Genomic DNA, 27252 nt, shown 5'->3' with positions numbered 1-27252 from the left:
AATAAGATAATGGTGAGGAGGTGGCTGCAGCAGCAGGTAACACTGATACTGTGTGCCCGTAGCAGCCCTGTGATGTAGGCACTAAAGGAAACTGAGGCAGAGAGATGCAGCCAAAATGCCAGCGGAACTGTCTCCTGCTCTTACACAGAACCTGGCCACCAGAGCAGCCTCTAGGTGTCCCACACTTAGCCCAGAACCTCTGCTGGTCCAGAGTCTTGGAAGGCTTGGGAATCTGCCAGGCCAAAAGCTATTTGGGCAAGTTATTATTTTTAATAATGTCCCTGCCTCTTCCTCATCAATGTCACAGCCTTGTCACTCCTCCAGGGCCAGCGGTTCTACATCTCATTTCTCAGCAGTGCCAGCCACTACAGAGTCACCAGGATGGACAGTGCACTGTGAATCCATCACGCCTGTTAGCCAACTTCAAGATGAAGTGTATCAGCCAGTTAGGTTAATTGTTCCCCTCCTTTTAGCCATATTTATATATGGTTGACTAGGAGAGGGAGATAGACGAGTTGACATGTTTTGTTAAAAAGAATAAATTTGATACATTTATAAAAATAAAGGAAAAGTGGGATGAGGTGGCAAAGGACTAGTCTTGTGATTTTTAACTGATTTACATATTTTGTGTATAAATATTTTTTCATCAAAAGTTCCAAATCAGGGATGGGTCCCACACACCACACAAAATATATTAGAGACATTTATATGGATAGCAGGAAGGGAGACAGAGGGCTGAAATTTTCCAGGCACCCAGTGATTGATGGGGGCTGAGGCTCCCCCTGACGCTTTATTGAGTTTCCGATGATTATCTCTCGCTGAGACATTTTTTACAGATGACGGTCGAGCTGTCACAATGGACCATGGGGGAAAAAAAAAACAACAATAATAACACTTTAATCTTTTTACTGCACTGCTCCCTAGTATCTCAGATTCATCTTCCCTGACGCACGCAGTTCATTATTCTGCCCCTCCCTGGATGGGAAATAAAGGAAAATAAATATATATGTAGACACACTTACCCACATACATACACACACACGGACTGGATATAAAAGAGACCACCTCAGAACCAGAGAGGCAGAATTTATTGTTCTTTTTGCAAGTGTTGAGGTTTATTAGTAGAGATGCTGGGTTGGCTTGGAATTGGCTATTAATTACAGCATTTTGTATTTGTTTTTATTGCAAGTTTTTAACATTTTGAAGAAAAGGCAGAGAAGAGGCAAGCAGGTATAGAGATGGGGAGCACAGAGGGACCAGGTTTGGCCAACCAAGTAGCATAACTGGCTGAAAGGCAGAGAGGGCAGGCTCTTCCTCTTGTTGCCAGCCCTACCCGGAGGATCCCTGGAGCTGAAAGGATTCTGCTTTAGTTGGGATGGGGGCAAAGCAGGGGCAGTGGGGGAGGTTTAAGCTCAGAGTAATGATTGGCCACCTCAGAGGGACTCTAGATGGCTGTGAGATGTTACTGCTGTGAGAGTTAGATGAGATGGGAAGAAGAGGGTCAAACACAGTGCCAACGTGTCTACAGACAGCAGAGTAACACATTCTTAAGAGTTTGCCCCACTCTCTGAATATGATGGTATGAAGGTGACATGTGGGCTCTGGAAAGCTCGACCTAGGTCTATGTTCAAAGAAGGGGTCTTGGCCCAGAGACGATGCCACACTGCCTAGCACCACAGGCAGGGTCAACAACCTGTCTTCTTGAAGTTCTAGGCCAACCTTCCTGTTCTCCCCCTTCCCTTTCATGGGGGTGAGAGAAGATGAGTTTGGGGTCCTTGGGGGAAGGCTGCCCTTGATGTGCCTTCAGTAGAGTAAGTGCGGACCCAGTATTACCTTTAATTCTTCAAACCTTTTCTGAGCTCCTAGTAGAAGGTAATAATGAGATAAGCAGAGTCCTGTTCTTAAGGAGAAATTTTCCGGTCCATGGGCAGAGAACATGGTGTCTGTGAGAACCATTTTCAAGTGGGGTCTGGTATTCCACCCATAGGCCAACCTAGAGACCATGGGTGCCTTCTTTGTATGAAGGATAAAAAGATGTGTAAGACACAGTATCTGTTCCTTCAAAAACCTGTTTTCTGCTTGGGGAGACAAACTCCAACATCCACTCACTAAGGAAGTATTTATTGAGCACCTGCCATGTTCAAAAATATACATAAGAGGCAACTGAGAACATTTAAGACTAAAAAGAGAATGGTAACTAATTTGATACAGACTAGACATTACTCAGATGCACAGAGGGAAAGGAGATCGGTGAAGATCAGCCTGCTTAAATCATAAAGGATGAGTAACATATAGATAAAAGGAATAATGATGTCATGTAATCACATAGAGAAAAGAGTACAAGCCTTGGAGTTAAACAGAGCAGCTCAATTATTAAATATCATTGTGACCTGAAACAATTTATACAACCCTGTAAGTCATGGTTTCTTCATTAATTAACTAGGAATAATAATAACAACAGCCTAATGATTCTTGGGAGGAAAATAGTTGTAAAGTTCCTAGCACAATACCTGGCATATAGTAAGTGCTCAATAAATGGAGGCCATTTTTTTTCTTACTTCACCAAGAGTTATATATTTATTTGAGTATTGGAGAAAGACTCTAAGTCCTAGGGTATTAGGCATCAGGACTCACCTGTGACCCTCTACTGAGTATGAAATGGGCTCTTGCAATGAGCCTGACACATTGTACAGTGTTAATCTGAGAGGTGATTCTCGTCAGAGTTGGAGTGGCATCAGGAAGAGGAAAGGGCACAATAATAAATGTATTGACATTATTGACTACTGTATGTCAGGCAGTGTGCTCACCTCCTTACATACACTTTTTAAAAATATAACAGCTTTGTTGAGATTTAATTCAGATACTGTACAGTTCGGTCATTTAAAATGTGTAAGTCAGGGATGCCTGGGTGACTTATTGGATTGAGCGTTGGAACTCTTGATTTTGGCTCAGGTCATGATCCCAGGGTCATGGGATCAAGCCCCACGTCAGGCTTTGCACTGGGTGTAGAGCCTGCTTGAGATTCCCTCTCTCTCTCTCTCTCTCTCTCTCTCTCTCTCTCTTTCTCTGTCTCTCTCTGTCCCTCTCTCTCCCTCTATCTTTTTTTCCCCTTCTCCTTCATACCCACTCCCCCCCACTTGTACACATGCTGTCTTTTTTTTTTTTTAAGTTTTACATTTATTTATTTTTGAGAGGCAGAGACAGAATACTAGTGGGGGAGGGGCAGAGAGAGGAGACTGAGAATCCAAAGCAGGCTCCAGGCTCCCAAGCTGTCAGCACAGAGCCCAGGGCTCAAACCCACAAACCGTGAGATCATGACCTGAGCCAAAGGCAGATGCTTAACCGACTGAGCCACCCAGGTGCCCCAACATGCTCTCTTTCTAAAATACATACATATATAAATATATAAAGTCAGTGTGTAAGTTAGTGGCTTATAATATATGCACAAGAGTTGTGCATTCATCACCGCAGTCAAGTTTTGGAACATTTCCATCACTCCATAAAAAGAAATTCCAGTCTCCATTTCCTCTCAACTCCTCCTAACTTTAGACAGCCACTAATCTACTTTGTTTCTGTAGCTTTGCATATTCTGGACATTTCATATACATGGAGTCATACAATATGTGATCTTTTGGACTGACTTCTTTCACTTAGCATGTTTTCAAGGTTCATCCGTGTTGTGGCATGTGTCAGTGCTGCATTCCTTTTCCATAGCTGAATGGTCCGTTAATGAATGGACCACATTTCATTTCTCCATTTATCAGTTGAGGGACATTTGGGTTGTTTCTCCTTTTGGCTACTATGAATAATACTACTGTGAATATTTGTGTACACGTTTTTGTGTGAACATAATGTTTTCGGTTTTCTTGGCTTTATACCTAGCAGTAGAATTGCTTGGTCTTAGGATAACTCTCTGTTTAACCTTTTGCAGAACTGCTAGACTGTTTTCCAAAGAGGCTGCACCATCTTACATTCCCACCAGCTGGGTGTGAAGGGTCCAGTTTTTCTGCATCCTCAGCAGCTCTTGTTACTGCCTGTCTTTTTTACTTTGGCCATCCTGATGGATGTGAAGTTGTATCTTGTGGTTTTGATTTGCATTTCCTTGATGGCTAATGATGTTGATCATCTTTTCATGTGCCTCATGGCCATTTGTATATATATCCACTCAGATCCTTCATCTGTGTTTTAATTGGGCTTGCCATTGAATCTTGCAAGGTAGGTGGTGATATTGTTTTACAGATGAGGAGACAGATTCTGAGAGATGTTAAGTATTTTGATCAAAGTTATACAGTGAGTTTTGCTCCCCAGTCTCCTCAGTCACTATTGACCTCTGCACAGTACTGCCTGCTAAGGATTCATGGTAGGATCACCAGGGTCCTCTTATGGGGAGTCTTGCCAGCAGGAAGGGAGGAGTTGAGACATTAACTAGGACTAGGTAGGAAAAGCCTCTGAAAGTCAGAGGAATATGGATATATTAACAGCTCCAGGACTAGGAAAATGGCCATTTCCTGTGCCCCTTACTATACCACATCATCTCTGATTTTCACAGCAACCCAGTTCATAGATATTTATGTTCCCATTTTACCAATGATGAATTTGAGGTCCAGAGGGACAAAGTAATTTTCCAGAGTCACTAGGATCAGAATTTGGTTCTCTTGAACTCAAAATTCTGAACTCTTTCCTGCCAGAGATATTTTATAAAAGATGGATTTCTTTCAGTGTTATTGGCAGCATTTACAAGCTCTGCAGGCCATGGCCCAGTCCATGGAAAGTACTTAATAAATGTTTGGTGGATGAATGAGGAGATGACTAGAGTATATGGTGTAAAAGGACCAATTCCAACTGGGATTCTGGAGGCAGGCAGAAGGAGGTATAAGTGAGATATTGGAGGTCTCATCCCAAGGCTTGGTGTCCTGGGGGCTTTGCTCTAAGTTTCTAAACATAGGGCTTGGGAAGAGTGCTCTGATGCCCAGACATCCTTAGCTTCTCTGGAGCAGGACGAAGCAGGTGGAGGTGGGATGGGTTTGACTAGCCTTGTATCTTTCTTGTGTTTGTCACAAGAACATTAGAGTGGGAGGGACCCTCAGAGACCATCTCGTTTGATGCTTCTTAGAGTTTTCTCTGAGGAGCAACACAAAGGGCTTTTTTAAACTGTACATTCCCAGGCCCTGCCTACTAAAAATTGCTGAGATGGGGGCCTAAGAATCAACATTTAAAAAAAAATTTGTTTTTAACGTTTATTTATTTTTTAAAGACAGACAGAGAAAGAACATGAGCCGGGGAAGGGCAGAGAGAGGAGACACAGAATCTGAAGCAGGCTCCCGGCTCTGAACTGTCAGCACAGAACCCGACTCGAGGCTCGAACCCATGAACTGAGAGATCATGACCTGAACCAAAGTCACATGCTTAACCGACTGAGCCATCCAGGTGCCCCAGGAATCAACATTTTTTTTTACAAGTTACCCTGGTGGTTTTGTTCCCACTAAAGTTTAAGAACCACTGGTGTAGAAAAACTCTTCAACTTTAAAAATAGGGAATCTGGGGGTGCCTGGGTGGTTCAGTTGGTTAAGCATAACGACACTTGATTTTGGCTCAGGTCATGATTTCGTGGTTCGTGAGATCGAGCCCCATGTTGGGCTTTGTGCTGATAGTGTGGAGCCTGCTTGGGATTCTCTCTGTCCCTCGCTCTCTGCCCCTCCCCTGCTCACATTCATACTCTCTGTCTCTAAAAATAAATAAACTTAAAAAAAATGAAAATAGGGAATCTGGGGGCACAGAGGGATTGAAATGCATCTTCAGTTAGTGAAAGTCATTTTTGAATCCAGTTCTCTTGTCTCTTGATCTTTTTTGTTCTTGCTGTTCTCCATGCTGCTTAATCCCCTAAGAAAAATCATTGCATTGCATGCCCATAGTTTTCAAGGTAGAATCCAAATACTCTGAGTCAGGTCTCTGCCTCCCTGGGCAACCTCATCTCTGCCCGCAGCATTCTAGGCTTACTGAAAGACTCAGTTTCTCCAGGGGCCAGGTAGTGCAGACTTCATGCCCTGGCCTTTGCACATACTTTCTTTCCTAGAATGCCCTTCTTCCTCTCTCCATCTGGCAAGATCCTCTTCATCCTCAAGACCGTTCTTCTGGGAGATTCCTCCCCAAGCCACATGACCTGTGCCCCGTCTTTGCTGCCATTAGACCCTGTGCATGTATGACTCTCATAGCACTTACTCTTTTGAGGAGCTCAGTGTTGGTGTGCTCATGGGCAGGCAGATGGTTGAAGGTTCTCATGTTGAGTGCTATAGATGTATAAAATACTGAGGTGATGCTGTATGAAATATATACAGAAAATGTTATGAACTAGTTACTGTTATCCATGATCTAACTGGGGGTCAGAGGGAAATTTTAACACAAGAAAGTATTACAAGGGGTATTGTTAGGCAATAAATGATTAACTGGTCAGATGGGTATGCCTAATCAACATGACAGGCATCCAGAGCAGAGCTGGGAAGAAAGGACTTCCTGGAAGAGGAAGCTTGAACAGGGCTTTAAAGAACAAGTAGGATTTGGAGAGGAAGGAGGGTTTTCCAGGCTGTGGAAGAAAATGAAGGGCCTTGCCCTTCCCAGGGATAGTCTCGTGGTGACCCCGCACAGGAGGTCTCTCTCCTGCCCCATCCCCTGCCTGAAGACAAACACAAGAAGCAGAGCTGACAGTGTCCACACGGGTTGAAAGGTCGGCCTGCCCATGCTGGCAAGGTGCTGTCTCTCAGGTTATAGCGAGGATTTAAAGAGGTAATAGATGCACAATATCTTTTTTTTTTTTTTTTAATGTTTATTTTTGAGAGAGAGAGAGACAGCACTTGAACAGGGGAAGGTCAGGGAGATGGAGACACAGAATCTGAAGCAGGCTTCAGGCTCCAAGCTGTCAGCACAGAGCCCGATGTGGGCCTCGAATGCACAGACCGTGAGATCATGACCTGAGCCAAAGTTAGATGCTCAACCGACCGAGCCACCCAGGTGCCCTGATATAGAATATCTTGAGCGGGGGGAAGCTAAGAGCCCAAGGCTTCTTCCCCGAGACTCTGATAAAAATTTAACCTACATCCTGAGCTTCAAACCAGGTTGAGCAACCCTGGTTTATGTGAGGCTTGAGCCTGCAGGCACTGACAGAAGCTGGGCATTGAGAAGTATGAAGGATAGGGCCAGGCAGGCTCCAGATCTTGTTCTGGTCCACCACCAATTGGCAGTGTGCGTTGGGCAGGCCACCCAGCTTCTTTACCTCTGTCTTCTAATCTGTTGAGTAGAGCGATGGCATCTGTCCTAAGTTGTCATGGAATGAGGAAACAGTCACATTGAAGTACTCTCGAAACTATAAAATACTGCACAAATGTACGGGGTTGTTCTCGCATTTGTCAGATTAGTCACAGACATTTACTCTCGTGGAGACATGCCCACATCTTTAAAAGCAAAGGCACCGCTAGACACTCCATGACATTAGATGGCACAAGTTCTGGAGTGGCAGGTAGAGGCTGGCTGAGCCTGAGGGAGAGGCACTCGTTTCTAGGGTTGCCTTTCCCCTGTACAAGGCAGTGGTAATAAAGCTTTTGTTAACCAGAGACCACCCATCTTGCCTCATATACCTCTTTTCAAAGTCTCCCCCCGTAGACTTTGCAAATGAGGACAAGTGCCATGTCTGATTCATGTCTATGTCCCAGTGCTTAACCCAAGGGAGAGCAACATTAGTAAATATTTGTGGTGATGATGTCTTAAAAAAAAAAAAACCCTGTTACCAGATTTGATTGTCATAATATTTAAACACATAGTGTTCCTCAAATGATTTCTTATCATACCCATTTTACAGATAGAAGAACTTAGTAGTGGCAGAGCTTAAAGTCAGGACTGTATGACCCCATTACCTTAAATCACTTTCTCACTGTGGGAGACGGTGGCTTTTTTTTGTAATTTCAGCAGTGCTGGCAAGTGGCCAGGGCTACATGAAGGGCTTCAGGTACTACTTTCACCTCTGCTGACTCCTTGACACTGCTGAGTCCAGGGAATCCTGCAGAGTGCACATCAGGCACATACTGGCCACACCACCCAGGTATAGACTTTGCAACATCAAAAGACAGAGGTGGGAGCAGAAGGATGACAGTGGGATGCGTTATCATTCTCCCTGTGGTCAGAGGGGTGAAGAGACGGGAATGGCTGACTTAGAGGAGAAGCAGGAGCCTGAGCTCATCTCTCCCTGGGCTGGTAGAGGCCGGGAAATGTCTTCTTTTAGAAAGGAGTCAGTTTGCTGGCTGAGGATTGGCTCAGACAGGGGCCTCGAAAGACCACCTTGGTGGGCAGCTGGTGAGCCAGTCTTGAATAAGTCACTTTAGCTTTCGTGGATTTATTTACTCTTCCTCAATGAGTGGGTAAATATGTGAGGGCACGTGCCGCACCTCTCCCCACACCTCCTTTCCACCTTTAGCTACTTGTTTTGGATAGAGAATAGTATGACATCATATGATCTGGGGGCTTCAGCAAGATCTTCTGGGAGAGGCTTCTCAAATTGGGTGATGTCAGGAAAAGAGCTTCCTGCAAGAGCACAGAATGGGCCTAGCTGACCTGCACTGGGTCCTAACTGATTGTAGCACCCTTCTCAACTTCAGTGTTCTCATCTGTGAGATGAGAAAATAAACTTACACCTCACAGGCTTATTCTGAAATAAATAAGGAAAGGAAAATGCTCTAGAGATTGTAGTACACTACTCACTTCCAAAGAGTATTCTGTGGAACGCTAGTGCTACAGGATTTTAACAAGGACAAGGGAGAAAGAGCTGTCAAACAGGGTACTGCTGACTAACACCAAATTAAACAGCTGGTTCTTAGTCAGCAGTGCGCCTTTCAGAAGGGAAGAGTGTATGCAGGATTCCCCAAATGGGACCACTTTTCACAGACAGAATGAACTTTGGAAGCACAAGACCAGACAGGAAGGATAATAGCTGACATTTACTGAGAGGTACTATATGCCAGGCACTGTTCCAAGCCCCTTTGCTCATAGTGTCTTGTTTAATCCTTAAAACATCCCATGAGAGGGTACTGCTATTTCCATTTACAGATAAACTTGGCACAGAGAGGTTAGGTAAGTTAACCAAGATACACAGTCAGTAAGTTCAGAACTGGGATCCAAATACCAGGGTCCGGCTCCTGAGCTCACTTATTTAACAGCCACACTCTAAAACAAGGTAATATTAGGACCTTATTTATGTGTTACGCATTTATTCACTAATTCATCAAGTATTTGTGAAGTGTGTATCTATGTCCAGACACCAAACTGGACACTGGGGATACAGCTCTCAAGACAGTCACACTTCCTGTCCTCAGTGAGCATTTGGTCTAGTAGGGAACATAGTCAAGTACACAGATGGTTACAACAGAATATGATAAATACTGTAATTGGGAGATGCTTAAGGTGCCAAGGAAGCCCTTAGGAGGAATAACTGCCTCAAATTTAGGAAGAGTAATACTGGAGGAAGTGACTTCTAATCAGAGGCCTAAAATGAATTGGAGTTAGTCAGCTGAAGGCATGGAGAGGGAAAAGTGTTCCAGGCAGTGGAATAGTATTTGTAAAAGTTCAGAGGCAAGAAAGCTCATTAGGAAGGGCATGGTGAGAGATGAGACCTCAGAGATGAGCAGGGGTCCTCCTCACAGACATTCCTTATTAGCTAGACTATGATGCTGGTACTCTGCTGACATTTGTCCCTGAACCGAATAGCCCCAACTGTGTTCCTTGAGTTCATCTGCTTTTTATGGCAAACATCCAGTGTATACCTCTGTCATTGTCCTCACAAAACAGTGTTATAATTTGTCTGTTCCTGATTCTTGCATCAGACTGTTAATTTCTTAAAGTCAAGAATCATGTCTTATTCATTAGTGTCTCCCGAAGCTACTACTACGCGTTGATGCTCAGTAAATGTTGTTTGTTGAATAAGTGATGTGTTTTCTTTGTAAAATGGATTATATCCTTCCTGCTTTTTTGAGCCAACTATCCCTTTTCCTTAGGTTCATCATTATATTCAACAGCTAATGTCCTGTGTGGCAGTTCAGTGATACCCTTAGGGGCTTTTGAGGTGCTGTATTCTGTGACTTCCTCTTTCAGCTTTTTATTGTGCTGTTCTTTTCCCTTCCTGCCTGGGCAGCCCTTGATTTTAATCAGTCTGCTGGATTCTGAAGCCTCCTCCCCAGGCTTCTTGTTTGTTTCTCCTAATCTGCAGTGGGCTGGAAACAAGATCACTTACTATGATTTGATAAGACTATTTGTGACTAAGAGTTAGTCATTTCTGAGTTAGGTCCTAAAGGCGACCTATGGGGAAAATGCAGATGCACGTGGGACTTGTATGTTAGCTATTCAGAGGCCTTCTTCCTGTTCTTCTTGCTCCAGGAAAGGTCAGATAACACTCAGGGGTTAGGAGAGGTCATCAGTCTGGAGAGCCTCTGTGTGGTGCAGAAGAACTGATCTATCATTAATTGACTAGACTACAAGAAAGTCTGTCTGTTCTTCAACTATACACTCCACCAACTTCATTCTAGCCAAACACTTGAAATGCTTCTACCTAAGCTCGCTTATCCTGGTGCTAGCTACAAACCTCAGACCGATCTTTATTAAGGCAAGTTCCAAGGAGAATGTGCTTGTACCTTCATTTGAGCAGAGAAAGTAGAGGGAGTGGGAACCAAGGCTAAGACCAAAATGTCTGGGCTCTGGGCTCTGATTCCCTTATTTGCAAAATTAAGTGGCAACATGATATGATGTAAAGAAAGAGGACTTGGGGGTGCTGGTGGCTCAGTCAGTTAAGCCTCTGACTTCGGCTTACGTTGTGATCTCTCAGTTCATGAGTTCAAGCCCCACGTCGGGCTCTGCACTGACAGCGTGGAGCCTACTTGGGATTCTCTTTCTGCTCCTCCCCCATTTGTGTGCACTTGCTCTCGCTCGCTCTCTCTGTCTCTTAAAAAAATAAAATAGAAGAAAGAGGACTTGGATTAGACCTGGGTTTTAATCCTCACTCAACCACTCATTGACTATGTGACCTCTCTACCTCAGTTTCCTCATCTGTAAAGTGGAAATTATAATACCTACTACAGAAGTTAGTTAGAAGAATTAAATAGATTGTGTGAAGTGACCATTCCAGGCAAGAGTAGAAGGTCAGTAAATGAAGTCTACTAGTATTAGGAAGAGATGTGACAGTCTTCTGGTTTGGGGGACTTTTAAATAGGAAGTCTAGTTTCACAAGAGGGGAATTGCATAGACTCCATTCCATGACCACTTGGAAAAGAATGATTTAGAAATGGTATGGTGCTTTTAACTACCTAGGCAAGGTTACCTGTTGACTAAATTATACCCTTTATCCAATGAGAGTTAAGAGGAGCCTACCTTTGCAAGCCCTATGGGCTAGGGAAGAGGGTGTACAGGTAGGTAGACCCAAATTCTGCCCCCAACAAACTCAACTCAGGTGGGAACATAGACAGTAGCTCCAATAATTTCTTCATGAGGCAAAAAAGAAACCCTATCCTCTATGCAGGATACTTACTGTTCTAGGTGGTCTCATTTCCCAAGGTGGGGCCCCAGAGATGGGATAACCTTACAATTTATTGTCCAAACTGGGACTCTCCAGGACAGTAGGCGTAAACCAGACCCATCCAGGGTACACTGGGACATCTCTGGTCACCCAGCCCAGAGGGTCCTGCAGAAGTGATGGAACTGGTTTTAGATTCTTTCATATCAAATTAGAGTCATGAATATTAGCACTGGACCGAACCAAGGGTTTTTGGCTCTTTGACCACACAAAATACTTATCCTTCTTACCTTAAAAAAAATGTTCATAGTACATCATAAAAAGTGAAAAAAAAAAAGATAACAAAACTGCAATATAGTAAGCTCTAATATTATAGGACCTATATGCATGTACATATATAGAGAGATACATATACATGTGCTTTGTACGATTTATATGTAAGACACACACACACACACACACACATACACACACACATAAACACACACACACACACACACACACACACACACACACACATATATATATATATATATACCAAAATATTAAATGTAGTTTCTTGAGTTGCTGAACTGTTGATGCCTTTTCTACTTTGTATTTTTCTGTGGTTTCAAATTTTTAATGGCTTTTTTAAAAAGTTCTTTCCAAAATACTGTTAAATACTCACTAGATTGTAAAAATCTTCAGATTAGAGAGATGTATGGCTGTTATTAGCAGAACAGTCTCTTTCTCCCACCTGACTCCTCCGTTAGCCTACCCCAACCTTCTTTATTCACCTGGATAGTTTCTCTTCACCCTTCAAGACTCTCATTTTTTGGGATACTCTCTTCATGCGTAAAGTGAGCTAAGCTCCCCTCTGCTTTCTATATCATCCTGTTATACCTCTAACATAGCATTTATCTCCGATAGCACTGTAAATATCTGTTTGTTGTCTGCCTCCTTCATTGGATTGAGTCAGGGATCATATCTGACTCTTTTCTGTGCACCCAAATGAATCCTAACACATAATAAATGTCAGTAAACATTTGTGGAATTAACTGGTTTTGCTTTACCACCTCTTGCCCTGCACAGATGGCCCAGCACTTAGTAGGTACATCGTGTGTTTAGTAAGCAGGTACATGAGTGAGGGAGGAAAATAAAGAACCAAGAAAAAGGTGAGATTGGTGGCTCATGGCATTTGTTGCTAATGGAAGGGTTTGTGTTGCTGTCCCTCCAGTCCTGGTCACCCGAGAGGATGACTTCAACAACCGGCTGAACAACCGTGCCAGCTTCAAGGGCTGCACAGCCCTGCACTACGCCGTCCTTGCGGATGACTACCGCACAGTCAAGGAGCTGCTTGATGGAGGTGAGCGTGTGGGTGATGGGGGTGGGGGTTAGCAGGGAAAGAGTACCTGGCAACCTCTCTGCTCTGGAAATGCTTCCCCAGAGCTCTGTTACTCTTCCAGAGCTGGAAATGCCTCAAGGATGGCTGCACTTCATGAGAGTGGCTCTGGGCATGTGTGATTTGCCCTTCTGTGCCTGGAACATGTTCTTTTCCTATGTGTGTGTCGTATTCCACAGCATCTCCTTGTCTGCACACACTCTGAGTTTTGATTGTGACTCTCCCCGTAAGTGTCCTCTCTTCTCCTCTGTGACCTCCAGAGCAGGGCTAGTGGAACAAGACAGGAGGCCTTCAAATCCCTACCAGTACAGGTCTCAAAGATATCCTTCTTGATCCCATCCCCCCACCTCAGTCTAAACTAGGCCCTTTCCATTACTCTGGGTCATGGCACCCTGTTCTTTCCTGTAATTACTCTTGTCACAATCTGGAATTAGTTTAATGTGTTCAGTAGCCTTCTCCCTAACTTGACTCTGAACTTCCTAAAGGCAGGAACCATGACTAATTAGTCCCTAGCACCTAGTACAGTACGTAGCGTAAAGTAAGAACTCAATAAATCTTTGTTCAGGACTGAATGCCCTCCCTTTGGAGAGCATTGGTTTAATTGGAAAGGCAGTATATGCCATCCCCAGACAGGCTGGACTCATTCTGTCTAGGTCTGGTACAGAGTTACCTGCCACCCTGCCAAATACTTCCCAAGCTGTCACTTTCCCTCCCACTTCCCCCTATCCCACTCTGGCCTCTTCTTGGGATAGGGAAAGAAGCATCTTGCCAGGATGTGACATGCCCAGGCCTCTGAGTGAGTGTGGCACATGACTGCCTGTGTATGCCCTTGTTGCCACTTCTTGAGAGCCTAGGGACCCTCTCTTGGGCCAAGATTCTTCTCAGTGGTCATTCTTCATAGAGCCTGGGCTCAGGAAGGGGCCTCAGAAGTCCTCTAGGTCACCCTGATTGCCTGCTCCCTCTCCTCCTGGCAGGAATCTCCAAGAGCTCACAGGGTGGCATTTTCTTGGATCCTGGCAGAGACTGAGGGAACCCTACTTCTTCCCCAGGAGTCCATTCCATTTTAGTTCTTCTCTGACTGGTTGAAATATCTTTTTTAAAATACACTGTTATTTTCTTATCTATAATTGCTGCCAACTGTCCTCTGCAACCTAATCACTTTTTCAAAATCCAGTATTCAAAGAAATTCTTTCAGTCCTAGACCCTTTGCCTCCCCAACCTAATATTCCCAGATCATATTCTAGTCCTTGTCATGTGCTGGGCTGGAGGGATTTCCAGTAATCCCCAAACCCTGCCACCTCCTGTCAGCCACAGCCATGCTGGCTTAGAACCCAGGCCTGGCCCATCCCCCCAGCCTAGGCAGCAGAGTGTGCCTGGGCCTGGGACATGAACACTGTGAAGCATAGGACTGCTCATGAATGTGGTGACAGTGCAGGGGTGTCTGCGGATGGGATGACTGATGCTTTCAGAGCAAGAATTCACTGCTCTCAGAAGCAGAGACTTAGAAAACGTCTCAAGCAAGATGCTACTCACTTTGTCCTTTGGAAAGATCTCAGACAAGACATTTGTAGCTAAGAATTGAAGCATTCACCATGGGGCTTCTCTCTGCTGTGCCTTAAAAATCAATCAATACTCCCAGCCATTGTCCAGTGGTTTACATTCCCTGCTTCCCCTCAGCCCCCAAACAGACAGGGAATTCACTCTAAAGAGACACCCTCTCCCCAGTCTTCCAGATCGAACACCTTTGAAATGAAGATGCACGGGCCTTTTATGAAGCACTCCCCACCCTACCCCTCCAGGCCAAGGCTGGTCCTTTGAGCCGTTCCAGGGGCATGGTTCCTGCCTGTTGACTTGGAACAGATGCCCTTAGCCCCCAACTTTACAGTTGGCCCACCTGCCTTTTTACCCAGCATCTAGTTACACCCCCTGCCCTAGTCTCCCAGCCTCAAGGGCCAAAACCATTAACCCACTTATTTCTCCTTTCCCAACCTGAACAAGTGGCCGTCACTCAAGGCCTGCAGGCCTGCCAACTTCTAACCTCCCTCCCCCTTTGACCTCTCTTGGTCTGCCTGTATGTGTGACCAGCCAACCGAGAGGCAAGATCCTGCTCCCTTGTCCTAGAGGCTATTGCCAGTCACATTTCCAAAGTCTTCTGACCTTAGGTGACCTCTTCCAAAGGGTTTCAGGGAAGGCAGCAGGGCCTGTATTTGCCACCGGCTTTGCTGCAGCAACTTAGAGGGAGGCTCTCTGTGAGATCCAAGGCAGGCATAGGCACAGGGAAGCCTATGCTCACGAGATCCACACAGAACCCTTGTCTTTGAAATTACTTCATCCATAGGGATTTGGGGCCCCCAGATTGTAGAGGGTTAGAGCTAGAGTAAGCAGCCGCTCTTGCCCTCTGGCCAGCGGTCCCCATATGAGAACTGGGAGGTGGTCCAGGCAGCAGCATCAGTCTGTTAATGTGGGAAGTTCTCTGACCCCTTTAGAGGCATGGTCACTTCAGGAAAGTGTCTGAGGAAGGACACCTCAGACTTCAGAGTCAGGCCAACCTGGGTTTGAATCCCACTTCCCTCACCTACTAGCTGTATTGCCTTGGACATGTCAACTTAACTCTCTAGGCCTGCTTTCTTGTCTGTCAAATAATACCTGGGAAGTATCAGAGGGGTTAGGTGAGGACCAGTGATAATGTCTGTAAAATCCACGATATGTGGAAGGTGCACCATGATTGTATAGAGAAGTCAGGCTCTTCCTCTGACAGTTCTAATCCTTCTTATTTCCTCCCCATGCTAAACCTCTGCTCCTGCCTAAAGGCTTCTTAATTCTGTCTCTGCCACAACTTATTTAAAACACCCTTGTGTTCCCTCTCTTCTCATTTAGACCCTTGGGCTCTTCAAGGTCTCCCTTTCTCAGGAAGCTTCTTCTGATGTTCTGGTCCATTCTGATTGCACCACCTCTGAACTCTTGCAGGGTTGGGCTGGGTGCTTAGCACGGGCTATGTCTTCATCTTTAGGAGGTCCTGAAGCATAGTGAAAAGAACACAAACTTGGGAGTCTGACAGACCTGGTTTTATTTTTTTTTTCTTTTTTTGTTTTTTTTTAACGTTTGTTTATTTTTGAGACAGAGAGAGACAGAGCATGAACAGGGGAGGGGCAGAGAGAGAGGGAGACACAGAATCTGAAACAGGATCCAGGCTCCGAGCTGTCAGCACAGAGCCCGACGCAGGGCTCGAACTCACGGACCGTGAGATCATGACCTGAGCTGAAGTCGGACGCTTAACGGACCGAGCCACCCAGGCGCCCCTGACAGACCTGGTTTTAAATCTCAGCTCTGCATTGTCAGTGTGGGCTAGCTAGTTGTCATCTCTGAGGCCGTGGACTTCAGGGCATCCTAAGATGGATCAGGCAGATTGACCCTGACCCTGAGAGACTCTCAGACTGGTAGAGGAGATAGATATGGAAACAGGCAGTGACAGCTGGGTGGGTGTCTGGCTGGGAGCTGGAGGACAGGGGCTCTAGGAACAAAAGGAGGAAATACCTACCTCTGCTTAGTGAGCAGGGAGGTGGAGTCAGTTACAGAAAGCTTGGGAGGAGGGGGCAGGGGTTGTGCTTAAGTCCTATCAGGAAGGATAATGAGAGTTTGCCAGACAGCTTTGTGTGGACGGTACTGAGTTCTGAATTCACAGGTAGCAATTCTCGATTCTTGAGCTCCATACAAAAGTGGAAATCTTTGTGGTTTTCATTCTGTAAACATGCTGCTTCTGCCTGTATTGTTGGCTTATGAACAGGAAAGCTCTGCCTCTGCTCTTGACTGCCAAGTACAAGAAAAGGTTGGAGGGACGCAGGGAGGGAGAGACAGGATGACTGGGATGAGGAATAATTGGGGAAGGTAGGGAGCCGCCTCCCTCAAGCCCCTAGAGCTGACTCATCCCAGTATTTCTAGGGCAGTTAAGGGTTTTTGCAGCTGTTTCCTCCGAGGGATGTGATCCCATGGCCAAATCCATCTTCCTAAGACATACCTCCAGTCATGGCAGCCTTTCTCAACTAGGATTCCTCCAGAGAATTGAGCCCTAATGCTCTAAGGCTTCCACAGTACACAGGGAATAACTCCTCTCCCAGGCAGCTGAAATGGTACGAGTTATCCACCACCATTCATGGGAGAATTGAGAAAATCATTACTGAGATAATTTCCTATGTGTGGTTCAGAGGAGAAACCCAGTTGAAGAAAGCTGCAAGGAAAGAACACGAACTGTGAAGTCAGGATGTCAATGCCAGCCCTGCCACCAAATAGTGTGTGGTCCTGGGCAAGCTCCTGACTGCTCTGAGGTTGTCTTTCCTCTTCTGGAAATGGGAGTATGCCACCTGCTGTCTGTGGTTTTGTCAGACTTAGGGCATGTGTAGGTTCTACAAAGTAGGCACTTTATAGATGGTCTTGTATTACTTACTTCAAAAATACTCAGTGCTTACTTGTTAAAAAATAAATACAGGGGCGCCTGGGTGGCGCAGTCGGTTAAGCGTCCGACTTCAGCCAGGTCACGATCTCGCGGTCCGGGAGTTCGAGCCCCGCGTCGGGCTCTGGGCTGATGGCTCGGAGCCTGGAGCCTGTTTCCGATTCTGTGTCTCCCTCTCTCTCTGCCCCTCCCCCGTTCATGCTCTGTCTCTCTCTGTCCCAAAAATAAATAAACGTTGAAAAAAAAAATTTTTAAAAAAAATAAATAAATAAATACAAAATAAAAAAAGAATCCTACCCATCCTAACTTTTTTTTTTTTTAATGCTTATTATTTTTGAGAGAGAGAGAGACAGAGACCAAGCAGGGAAGGGGCAGAGAGAAAGGGAGGCACAGAATCCGAAGCAGGCTCCAGGCTACGAGCTGTCAGCACAGAGTCCGACGCGGGGCTCAAACCCACAGACTGCGAGATCATGACTTGAGCCATAGTCAGCCACCCAACTGACTGAGCCACCCAGGCGCCCCCACTCATCCTAACTTTTTAACCTGGTTGTCCTAGTCATGAACCTCACCTAACTTTTTTCCCCACTGCTACCATAATATCCAGCTATACAGTAATGTCGCTTTAGCGTTCCCACCTTGGTGCCTTTACTCATGCAGGTCTTCTGCCAGTCGGTCCCCATCTTGAATGCCACCTCCCTTCTGAACTCTTCCCTGCTCCCTGGGATTTGGGTCCAGTCCCCATTACTAGAGTGAGGTAGATTGAGGACAAGGACTGTGTCTTATTTGCCCCTCCCTCCTTTGCCACAGTGCTCTCTGCACATAGTTTAGCACATGTCTAGATGCACTGATCATCTCTAAAGCCACTGTAGACTTTCTGTTTGGAGATGTGGTACTCTTGCTTCCTGGCCCACTTGTTCTTAGTGTCAGCATATATCTGGTTTTTTGGAGCTTCACATATGAGCAGCCTCTTTGCAGCTATGTTTGTAGTCACAGTACCACTGCCTTTTCAGTGCTCATCCCCTCAGAAACACTTGGCCTTTATGAAACCTAATAGCACTTTACCCGGGGCTTCCCTTAGCCTCTTCTACCTACTTTCATGGCTCTTCCTTGTCCTTCTCTCCAAGTGTGCAGCTTAGTCGTCAGTGTTAACCAGCCATCATCAAATGAGTCAAATTCCCCACCATCTCTGCCTAAGGCAAAGAGCCTTTCCAGTGCTGACATCTTCCCTTTAACAGTCTGTTAGTTTGTTTTTGGGGCTGGAAACTTAGAGTTCCATTTCTTGTTCCACTTCACTGTCTGTCCATCTGGCTGTACTGCCAGATGCTGAGGGAGTCGGCTTTGCCTCAGGCTGTCCTCTGGAAACTTCGCCCTCTGATTCTTGCCAGCAGTGCAGAGAAGGGGAATGAGCACTGGGCTGAAGATCAGATATTCAGGCTCTGCCACTAGCCAATCCTTTCTCCTTTAGGCAAATCCTTTCTTCTCCTCAGTAAAACAGAGAAGTTGGAGTAGCTGATCCCACGGACCCCTTCCAGCGAGCTTCAGCATCCTGTATAACCCCTAGGCAAGTCTTTTCATTCATTTTGTAAACACTTACTGAGTACCTCTCCTGTCATAGGCCCTACCCTAGGCACCTGGGAAATAAAGATGATCCAGACGTGGTCTTTGCCCTTAAGGAACTCATAGTTCAGAGAGGAAATCAGACATTTTAACAAAGACTTGCCATCGGGTATATTAATGGAGATATATAGGAGGTACTGAGGGATCACCAAGGAAAGACCTTTTCTGTCTCTGGGGAGGGCAGGGAAAGCATGGTGTAAGGAATGGTGTCTGCACTAAGTCTTACAGGATGAATACAAGTTTACCAGGTAGATGAGGGAGAAAGGCAGAGGGAACGGCATGTCCAGAGGCATGGAGTTTGAAGCAGTATGCTGTATTTAGGACATTTCAGGTAGTTCAGAAGAGCTGAATTTATAGGGTATGGATAGAAGGCTCAGAAGTCAAGAATGAAAAGCAGGAGCTGATAAGGGAGGCCTATACCAAGATCTGCTAAAGGAATTGGACTTTATCCTTCGGTGGGAAAGCATTAAAATTTAGGAGAGGGAAGGATTGGATTTATGTTAATGTGAAAAATCATTTAGGAGTTTCAGAAATGTTTATCAGTAATCAAATGGATAAATTCAAATTAAATAAATTATGAAATGTTCACACAATGGAATAATCAAATGAATGAATGAATGAATGGATGGATGGATGGATGGAATGAGTGAATGAACAAATGAACGAACGAACGGTTTCTTTCTCTGTACAACAACACAAATGAGTATCACAAACCTAACATTCTGGACACAAGCCAGACATGAAAGAGTACTTACTATGTGACTGCAATTATATACAGAGTTCAAAATAGACAAAAGTAGCCAATGGTGTAAGAAGTGAAGGTAGTAGTTACCCTCAAGCGGGCAGATCGTTTTGGGCACCAGGGGGCTTCTGGGATATGTAATGTTCTATTTCTTTATCTACATGCTGGTTGTGCAGGTGTATCCACCTTGATCAGATTTCTTTGAGCTATACCTTTATGTATTTTTTTAACTTTTCCGTGTATATGTTATACTTGAGAGAAAGGTTAAAGAAAATGGAGAAACATGGATGAGAAGAGGGCATGATTGGAAAAAGGGAAAATACTTCGTTTAAAAGCTACTGAAATTTTCTAGGTGAGGCCTAACCCAAGACAGTTGAAGAGAGAGAAGACTGATCCCAGAAAGAGTGAGGAGTAGGATCAGACAGTGAGAGGGGAGGAGGAGTCAAGATGAGGTCCGAGTTCTAGGTTGGTTGTCTGAATAGATGGCATGTACCTGCACTGAGATAAAAAATATAGGACTGGAGTGGCTCCTGGGTGCCTCAGTCGGTCAAGCATCTGACTTTGGCCAAGGTCGTGATCTCGTCGTTCCCAAGCTCGAGCCCCACATTCGAGCTGTGCTGACAGCTCAGAGCCTGGAGCCTGTTTGAGATTCTGTGTCTCCCTCTCTCTCTCTGCCCTTCCCCCACTTGAGTTCTCTCACTCTCTCTCTCAGAAATAAATAAACATTAAAAAAAGAAAAAGAAAGAAAAAAAATACAGGACTGGAGGTACAGGGGAATGACCAGTGCTATTTTGAATGTTTACTTCTTCCCTCCCTTTTCCCTCTCACTTTTAGGTTCTGAGGTCCAGTGTTCTAATGATTCCATTGCTGCTTTCTCCCTTCTTTGCACTCATCTGATGAAGCACTAACTGTAGTTTGTTGTTTGTTTGTTTTTTTTAAATATTTATTTATTTTTGAGAGAGAGAGAGACAGAGCATGAGTGGGGGAAGGACAGAGAGAGAGGGAGACACAGAATCGGAAGCAGGCTCCAGGCTCTGAGCTGTGTCAGCAGAGAGTCCGACGCGGGGCTCAAACTCACGAACCGTGAGATCATGACCTGAGCCCAAGTCAGACGCTCAACTGACAGAGCCATCCAGGCGCCTCAACACTAACCGTAGTTAAACCCAATTTCTCTTCACTTCATGTCTGAATCTGAAGAGCTGAATATTGCTGGGGGAAAGAAAAAATCATACAATCATGCTAACTGGACTCACTTCACATTTATGACCATAAATCCCAGACGCTCAGCACTGCCAGCTGCCCCACTGTACTTGTGATTAAAATCACCATCTTATTCTGGACCAGGACACCTTTTTTATGCCTTCTTTCTCCTCAGACCTCCAGTCCTCTCCTTTAGCTCCCAAGCAAATGATCCCACCTCCTGCTTCCTATAGAAAATACATTATAGTTCGAAGGAAACGACCTCATCTTCCCACCGCTTCCACTAGCCTACCACATCTGTACTTGAATGCTGCCTTCCTTCCTCTGCAGTTCCTAATGCAGCCCTACATTTGGGCTCAGGCTCCTATTTTCAAGGACTTTGCTCCTCTGGGTATCCCTTATCTCTCCTGTATTAGCCGTGTTCCCCTCTCTGCTGGCTGATTCCAGTCAGCACAAAAACATGCCCTGGTTATCACCCATCTTAAATAAAGCAAACTAAAAGTTTCCTGGGATCTCCCTCCAGCTACCACCTCATTTCTCTACATCCCTTCATGGTAAAAGTCCTGATTACGTCCCTACCCACATAATCCACTCCCCCAACTCCTGTTTTTTCCTCCGTCTCAGTGTCACCCTGGCCAAAATATTCATCTATTTTTCTCCCAAAATTGGCATGTCAGGGCTTCCCCATCTCAATAAATGATACCATCATCTGTGTAGTTTTTAGGCCCCAAATCCTGGTGTCATCCTTGAATTCTCTTTTTCCCTTACATTCCCTGTCAGGTCCTTCAATAAGTACTGTCAGCTGTGCCAGTCAAGCACATTTTGAACCCATTCCTGTTTCCCCTGTTCCACTGCCTCACCTGTAGTCCCCGTGCAGGGTGACGAGCACCACAGGTTGGCTAAGTTCCGTCATTTCCACTCTTGTCTCCCCGAATCCATCCTCCAAAAAACAGCTAGGCGATCTTTTTTCGAACATAAATGCTATCATTGTCCTACCTAAAACCTAACATTGGTATGCCACTGACACCAAAAGGAAATCCAGACTCCTTACCAGAGCCTATAAGGCCCAGACCCCAGACTCTTGCCTGTCTGTGTGACCTCATCCCTAGCCATTCTCCCCCGTTTTCACTCTTCCCTAGTGACACTGGTCTTCTCTTGTCCTTCAGGCACACAGAACTTCTCATGGCAGGGCTTCTGTACCTGCCTCTCCCAGAGATGGGATCATTTCCACCTTGGGAATTCAGGTCTCAACTCAAGTGCTGCCTCCTCAGAGAACCCTTCCCTGAGCACCCTAGGAAAATAGCTCCCTGGTCACTTTCTATCATATTACCCCACCTTATCTTCTTTATCAGTTCCCAAATGATCACATTTATTGGTTATCTTTTTCTCCCCCACTAAAATGTAAGTCTTAGAATCATAAGAGACCTTGTCCTTCTATTTTACTGCTATAGTCGTAGCTCCTAGGGAAAAAAACCTCACAGCTGGCATATGGTAGGCGATTAATAAATAGCTGTTGACCAACCAGGGAACCAGTGGGACAGTGTTGTAGAGATGTGCAGCAGGCAGTAGGATAAATGAGTCTGAAGCTGAAGAGAGAAAAGACTCTAAGTTGGCCATGAAAATTTCAGAGTTGGCAGTCTCTTGGGGGTGGTGGAAGCTGGCTGAGTCTGTGAGTTGCCCATGGGAAGTTACAGAGCTAAGGAGACCCAAGGACACAACTGAGAGAACCTGCATTTCTGATGTGAGCGTGAGAGGGAGAGCCAGTGCAAGACATTCAAGGAAACAGAGAGGGAAAAGGGGAAGCAGAAGAGAGTGGAGAATGGGTTGCTTTAAGGCAGTACTTCTCAAACAATCTATGAAAGACCTGTCTCTTTTTGTTGTTGTTTGATTTTGCAATCTGTCATGAACCAATAACCAATACTTTTGTAAAATACAATAAAAATAAATTACTGGCAAAATTATATTTTTAAAGGCATACAAAATAGAGCTCAAATGTGCCTTTAGGTTTGACAGATATAGAATAACTCTGGGTCCCTGTAAAAGTTTCTAGACACTTACTCTCACCGTACTTACCTCGTTGAGGACTGGTATCAAGGCCCACAGACTGGCACCAGTGTATGGACCACACCTGAGGCATAACTGTTCTGATGGTACTCCTGGGCAAGAAGGGAAGACAGATGGGCAGAATATAGCCTCTGCCTTCATGTGGCTTGAAGTCCAGTGTGATAGACCATTTGGGAGACACAGTCATACTGTGTAACAGAGAGCTCACAGCACTGCCATTAGGATGTGGGCACCCAGCTCTGCCACCATCTCACCCCTGTAGGACTTTTGGCAGATCACAGTCCATCTCTGGCATCACTTTTTCCATCTGCATGATGAAGAGATCATGTCGGATAATTGGACACTGAAGGTTTCCTCGTATTGTTTGGATACAGAGCTAAAATCCCTCCATGCCAGTAGTTGTCTGTGAGAAGGATGGGGAGTAACTGCTAATGGGTTCGAGGTTTCTTTTGGGGATGATGAAATATTCTAAAATTAGATTATGGTGATGGTTGTACAACTCTGTAAATATACTTTAAAAACATTAAATTGTATATTTAAATGGGTGAGCTCTATGATATGTAAATTATATCTCAGTAGAGCTGTTATACGTGAAAGAAAGGAAGAACCAAAGAAAGAAAGACCTCGATGCCACTCAAAACTAGGAAAAATGGGCTTGTGTGAGTAACTGGTTGCAGGTCAGAAAGCCAAGAGGACCTGATTGGCCCCAAAGCTAAGGTGGTGGTCTAGAGGAGCCCCTCTGTTGTATATAAAAGTTTCCTTTTAAAGAATACTAGTCAAAAGTTTCCTGTAAAACTATCTCTTTTTGCTATAAAACTGGTCTTTTTGTTGATTTCCTCTTATTACCTTAACAACTGTTTATGGCACCCCCATCCTTGTGAAGCTTAAGCTCTGGCAGAATATAGAAATTAGGCAAATAATTACAAAATTATTAGCTAATTGCCACTGAGGTAAGTATTAGGGAAGAGTAGAGGGTACTGTGAGGGTGTAACGGGGACCTAATCTGATCTGAAGTCTTCCCTGAGCAAATGTATTGAGACCTGAAGTATAGATGTTAGCTTGTTACTTAACTTGAGAAAGTCCCGTGGAGAGCGACGGGCACTGGTCATCCAAAGGGACTCAGCAGTCCAGGCAGGGGCGTTGTGGGGAGTGGAGGAGTTCTGTGGTGTTGTAATTGGAGTCCATGTGGTAGGTCAGGGCTAAAGGGGGCCTTCAGTGACCCTGAGTCCTATCCTCTTCCCTTGGCCTACTCAGACCCTTACCCAGGACAGAATGAAGAATTGTCCTTGCTCACCCCCCAAGGAAAGATATTTCTCTATCCCAGATCCTGTGGGTTTGGAGGAGTCACTGCATGGTTGAGTTAGAGATGAGCGCCTGGTCACCAGAGCCCAAGCTCTCCAGAGCCACCTGCCATCCAGGCAGGCGCATTTCATCAAGGCTGTAATCGGCTCCAAGCAGTCATCAGATGAGCCTGGCTGGTATCCGGCATGACCTCATCACCGCCAACAGTGGCAGCTGGAGGCCAAGGCTCCCCTGGGTGAGGGAAAGGTCAGCATCAGCTAGGCCAGGTCTGTTCTGTGTCCAGTGTGCTCCTCTACCTGCACTGGGCCTGGAAATAGAGCTGAGTAGAATTCAGATTTCCCAAGGCAAGGCCATCTGCCCCTTGCTGGCCCGTTCTTGCCCCTTCAGTGAATGTGTCATGGACTGAATGCACAGAGTAAGAACAGCACTGCAGCTTTAAGAAGGGATGTCAGTCTGAAGGTCAGGGTCTGCAGAATAGCAGCAAAGTTCCTGTCCTAGAGTCAGACTGGGAATTTGCTCAGAACCAAGTTTCCTTTCCCCAAAGGAGTTTTGCTTCTAGCATCCATGCCCTCTCTTCCTCTACACAGAGGCCTGGCAGTGTCCTAGAAAGGGCACAGCAGACATGCTCTCTGTAGGTCTATAACCACAGACTCCTTCCTGAACATCATTTTGGAAATGAATTCTTTTAAATATAGTGGAAGAAGGAGTTTGTCCCTTCAGGAATGCCTCAGAAACTCCCTTTGAAGTAATGAATGCTGTGTTGTTGGGAGTGGTGGCTGGGGGTCAGGTGACCTGGCGCCAACTCGACCTTGCTGTGCAACCTTGAGGAGTCCCTCCCCCTCACTGAGCCTCATTTTCCCCATCTGTAAAACTAGATAATTGGACTGCAATCTCAAAGCTCCCTTCTACTTTCATATTTTGTGATTCTCAATAAATAATTGCCCTCTGATTTGTCTAATTGCAAATCTAAGTGCTCATAGTTATTCAGCAACTATTAATTATTTTCCTGCAGCTGACCACCAGTATCCCTTTTCTAGGTTCCACCGATATGTGCTCTTAAAGTGTCCTGTATAATTTCTTTCTTACACTTACCACAACATGTGGACATATAGCTGTTTGATCAATAGATCTGTCCTTTGTTATATAATGCATTCCCTGAAGGTAGGGTCTGGATCTGCAGTGCTTATATTCCCCGCACCTTGCAATATTGTTAGCGCATGATAGGTGCTTGGTAAACATTTTTTGAATAAGTGTATTTATAAAGGGGCACTAGGCATTACAGGAAATAAAAAAGAAAAAGATATAGGCCCTTCCTTCAGACTGCACCTTGTAGAGTGCTAGTTTGGTAAAAAGGTTCATACACAAAGCACACTCAGGACAGTGGCAGGACTCTGAATTAAACCTAAGCAAAGGGCAGAATGAATTAGTGTAATGAATGAGGAGGGGAAGATCACTGTTGGCATTGTAGAAGCTTCCTGGAGGGGGACTGGAGGCAGTCCCTGAAGGACAGGTAGAATTCAAACAAGCAGAGGGAAGGAGGAAAGTTTTTCAGGTGAGTCAGTAACAGAAATGAGGCTTGCATGTTAGAGACCTGGAAGAAACTGGCCACCTGCTAGATTATGGATAGGGAGGCTTGAGTGTGGAGGGCCTTGGGGATGAGCCAGAGGACTTGTACTCCACTTTGAAATCCATAGAGAGTTCCTAAAGTGACTGACTGTTGTTTATTTAGTGACTACAGTGATTCTTAACTTTAAAAGTTGTACATGATAAAAACTTCAAGCAGTACTAGAAGATATATAGGGGAAAGGAAGTCTCCCTTCTGTGTCCCTGGTCCTCCTCCTCAGAGACAACCCCTGTAACTTTTCTTATGTATCCTTCCTATTGCTGCTGTAAACGGATTATCAAAAACTTAATGACTTAAGACAATGCAAGTTTACTGTCTTAAAGTTCTGGAGATGAGTCTGGAATGGGTCTCACTGGACTAAAAGCAAGGTGTCAGTAATACATTCCTTTTTGGAGACTCAGAATCTGTTTTCTTGCCTTTTCCAGCTTCTAACGGCTGCCCACATTCCTTGTCTCATAGCCCCCTTCTGTCATCGAGTCAGCAGTGGTCAGTTGGTCTTTCTCTTTTTTCACTCTGACATTGAGTCTTCTCCCTCCTTTCACTTATAAGGACCCTTGTCATTACATTGGGCCCACCTAGATAATCCAGGGTAATCTTCCCTTCTCAGAGTCAGCTGATTAGCAGACTTAATTCTATCTACGACCTTAATTCCCCTTTGCCCAGTGATTTAGCATATTCACAAATTCTAAGGATTAGAATGTGAACATCACTGGAGGGCTGTTACTCTGCCTACGACAATCTCGGATATTTTATATTTATTTTTCTTCCTGTTTTTGAATAGTTGATACGTGTACACAGTACAGAATTCAAAAGAGTTTTCAGTAAAAAATCTTACTCCCGTCCCATCGCCAACCCAAGTATTGCCCTGTTTCTCCACTGTACCTTTATTACTTCTTCCTTTGAAATTAATAAGCACTCTGTGGGGAGACAGTTTTAAGACCATGCAGGTAATCCTGCTCCTCATCAAAATTTTCCCCCTGGACTTAGCTTCCATTGATGGTTCTTTCCTGAACCAATCTTTATAAGTGGTTGCAAAATGAATATTTTGCATCTTTCCCAACTCCAGCATCACTCCACATTGATCACTTAGGACCTGGCATCCTGTGGTAAGCAAAAGCAAGAACGCTTTCTCCCTCATTTATCTATGTGTTGTCAAAATGTGCTCACAGATACTATTGCTTTAATTGTTCCGCAGCTCATTACTATCTTTAGTTATGTTGGTGCTAAAATTATCTCAGATTTGGCCAGTGTGGCAATTTTTTTTTTTTTTTTTTTTTTTTTTTTTAGCATTTCCATATTTCCTGGCATAACAAGGTGTTTTAGTCTTGTATCC

The 27252-nt window shown here is 44.9% G+C and overlaps 1 protein-coding gene across 4 annotated transcripts in view; it reads left to right on the top strand.

Annotated features, from left to right (window-relative positions):
- Positions 1-27252, top strand: part of CLPB (ClpB family mitochondrial disaggregase) — a 146297-nt gene that overhangs the window by 62837 nt on the left and 56208 nt on the right. For all 4 annotated transcript variants that reach the window (XM_040489240.1, XM_040489243.1, XM_040489239.1 and 1 more), the window contains one exon: positions 12759-12887. In XM_040489240.1, coding sequence (XP_040345174.1) covers positions 12759-12887 — 129 coding nt within the window. The remainder of the gene's footprint in view (positions 1-12758; positions 12888-27252) is intronic.

The sequence above is a fragment of the Herpailurus yagouaroundi genome, unplaced genomic scaffold (assembly GCF_014898765.1).
Source record: "Herpailurus yagouaroundi ecotype Mexico unplaced genomic scaffold, PumYag 180, whole genome shotgun sequence".
NCBI lineage: Eukaryota > Metazoa > Chordata > Mammalia > Carnivora > Felidae > Herpailurus > Herpailurus yagouaroundi.
This window is presented reverse-complemented; position numbering and strand designations above follow the sequence as displayed.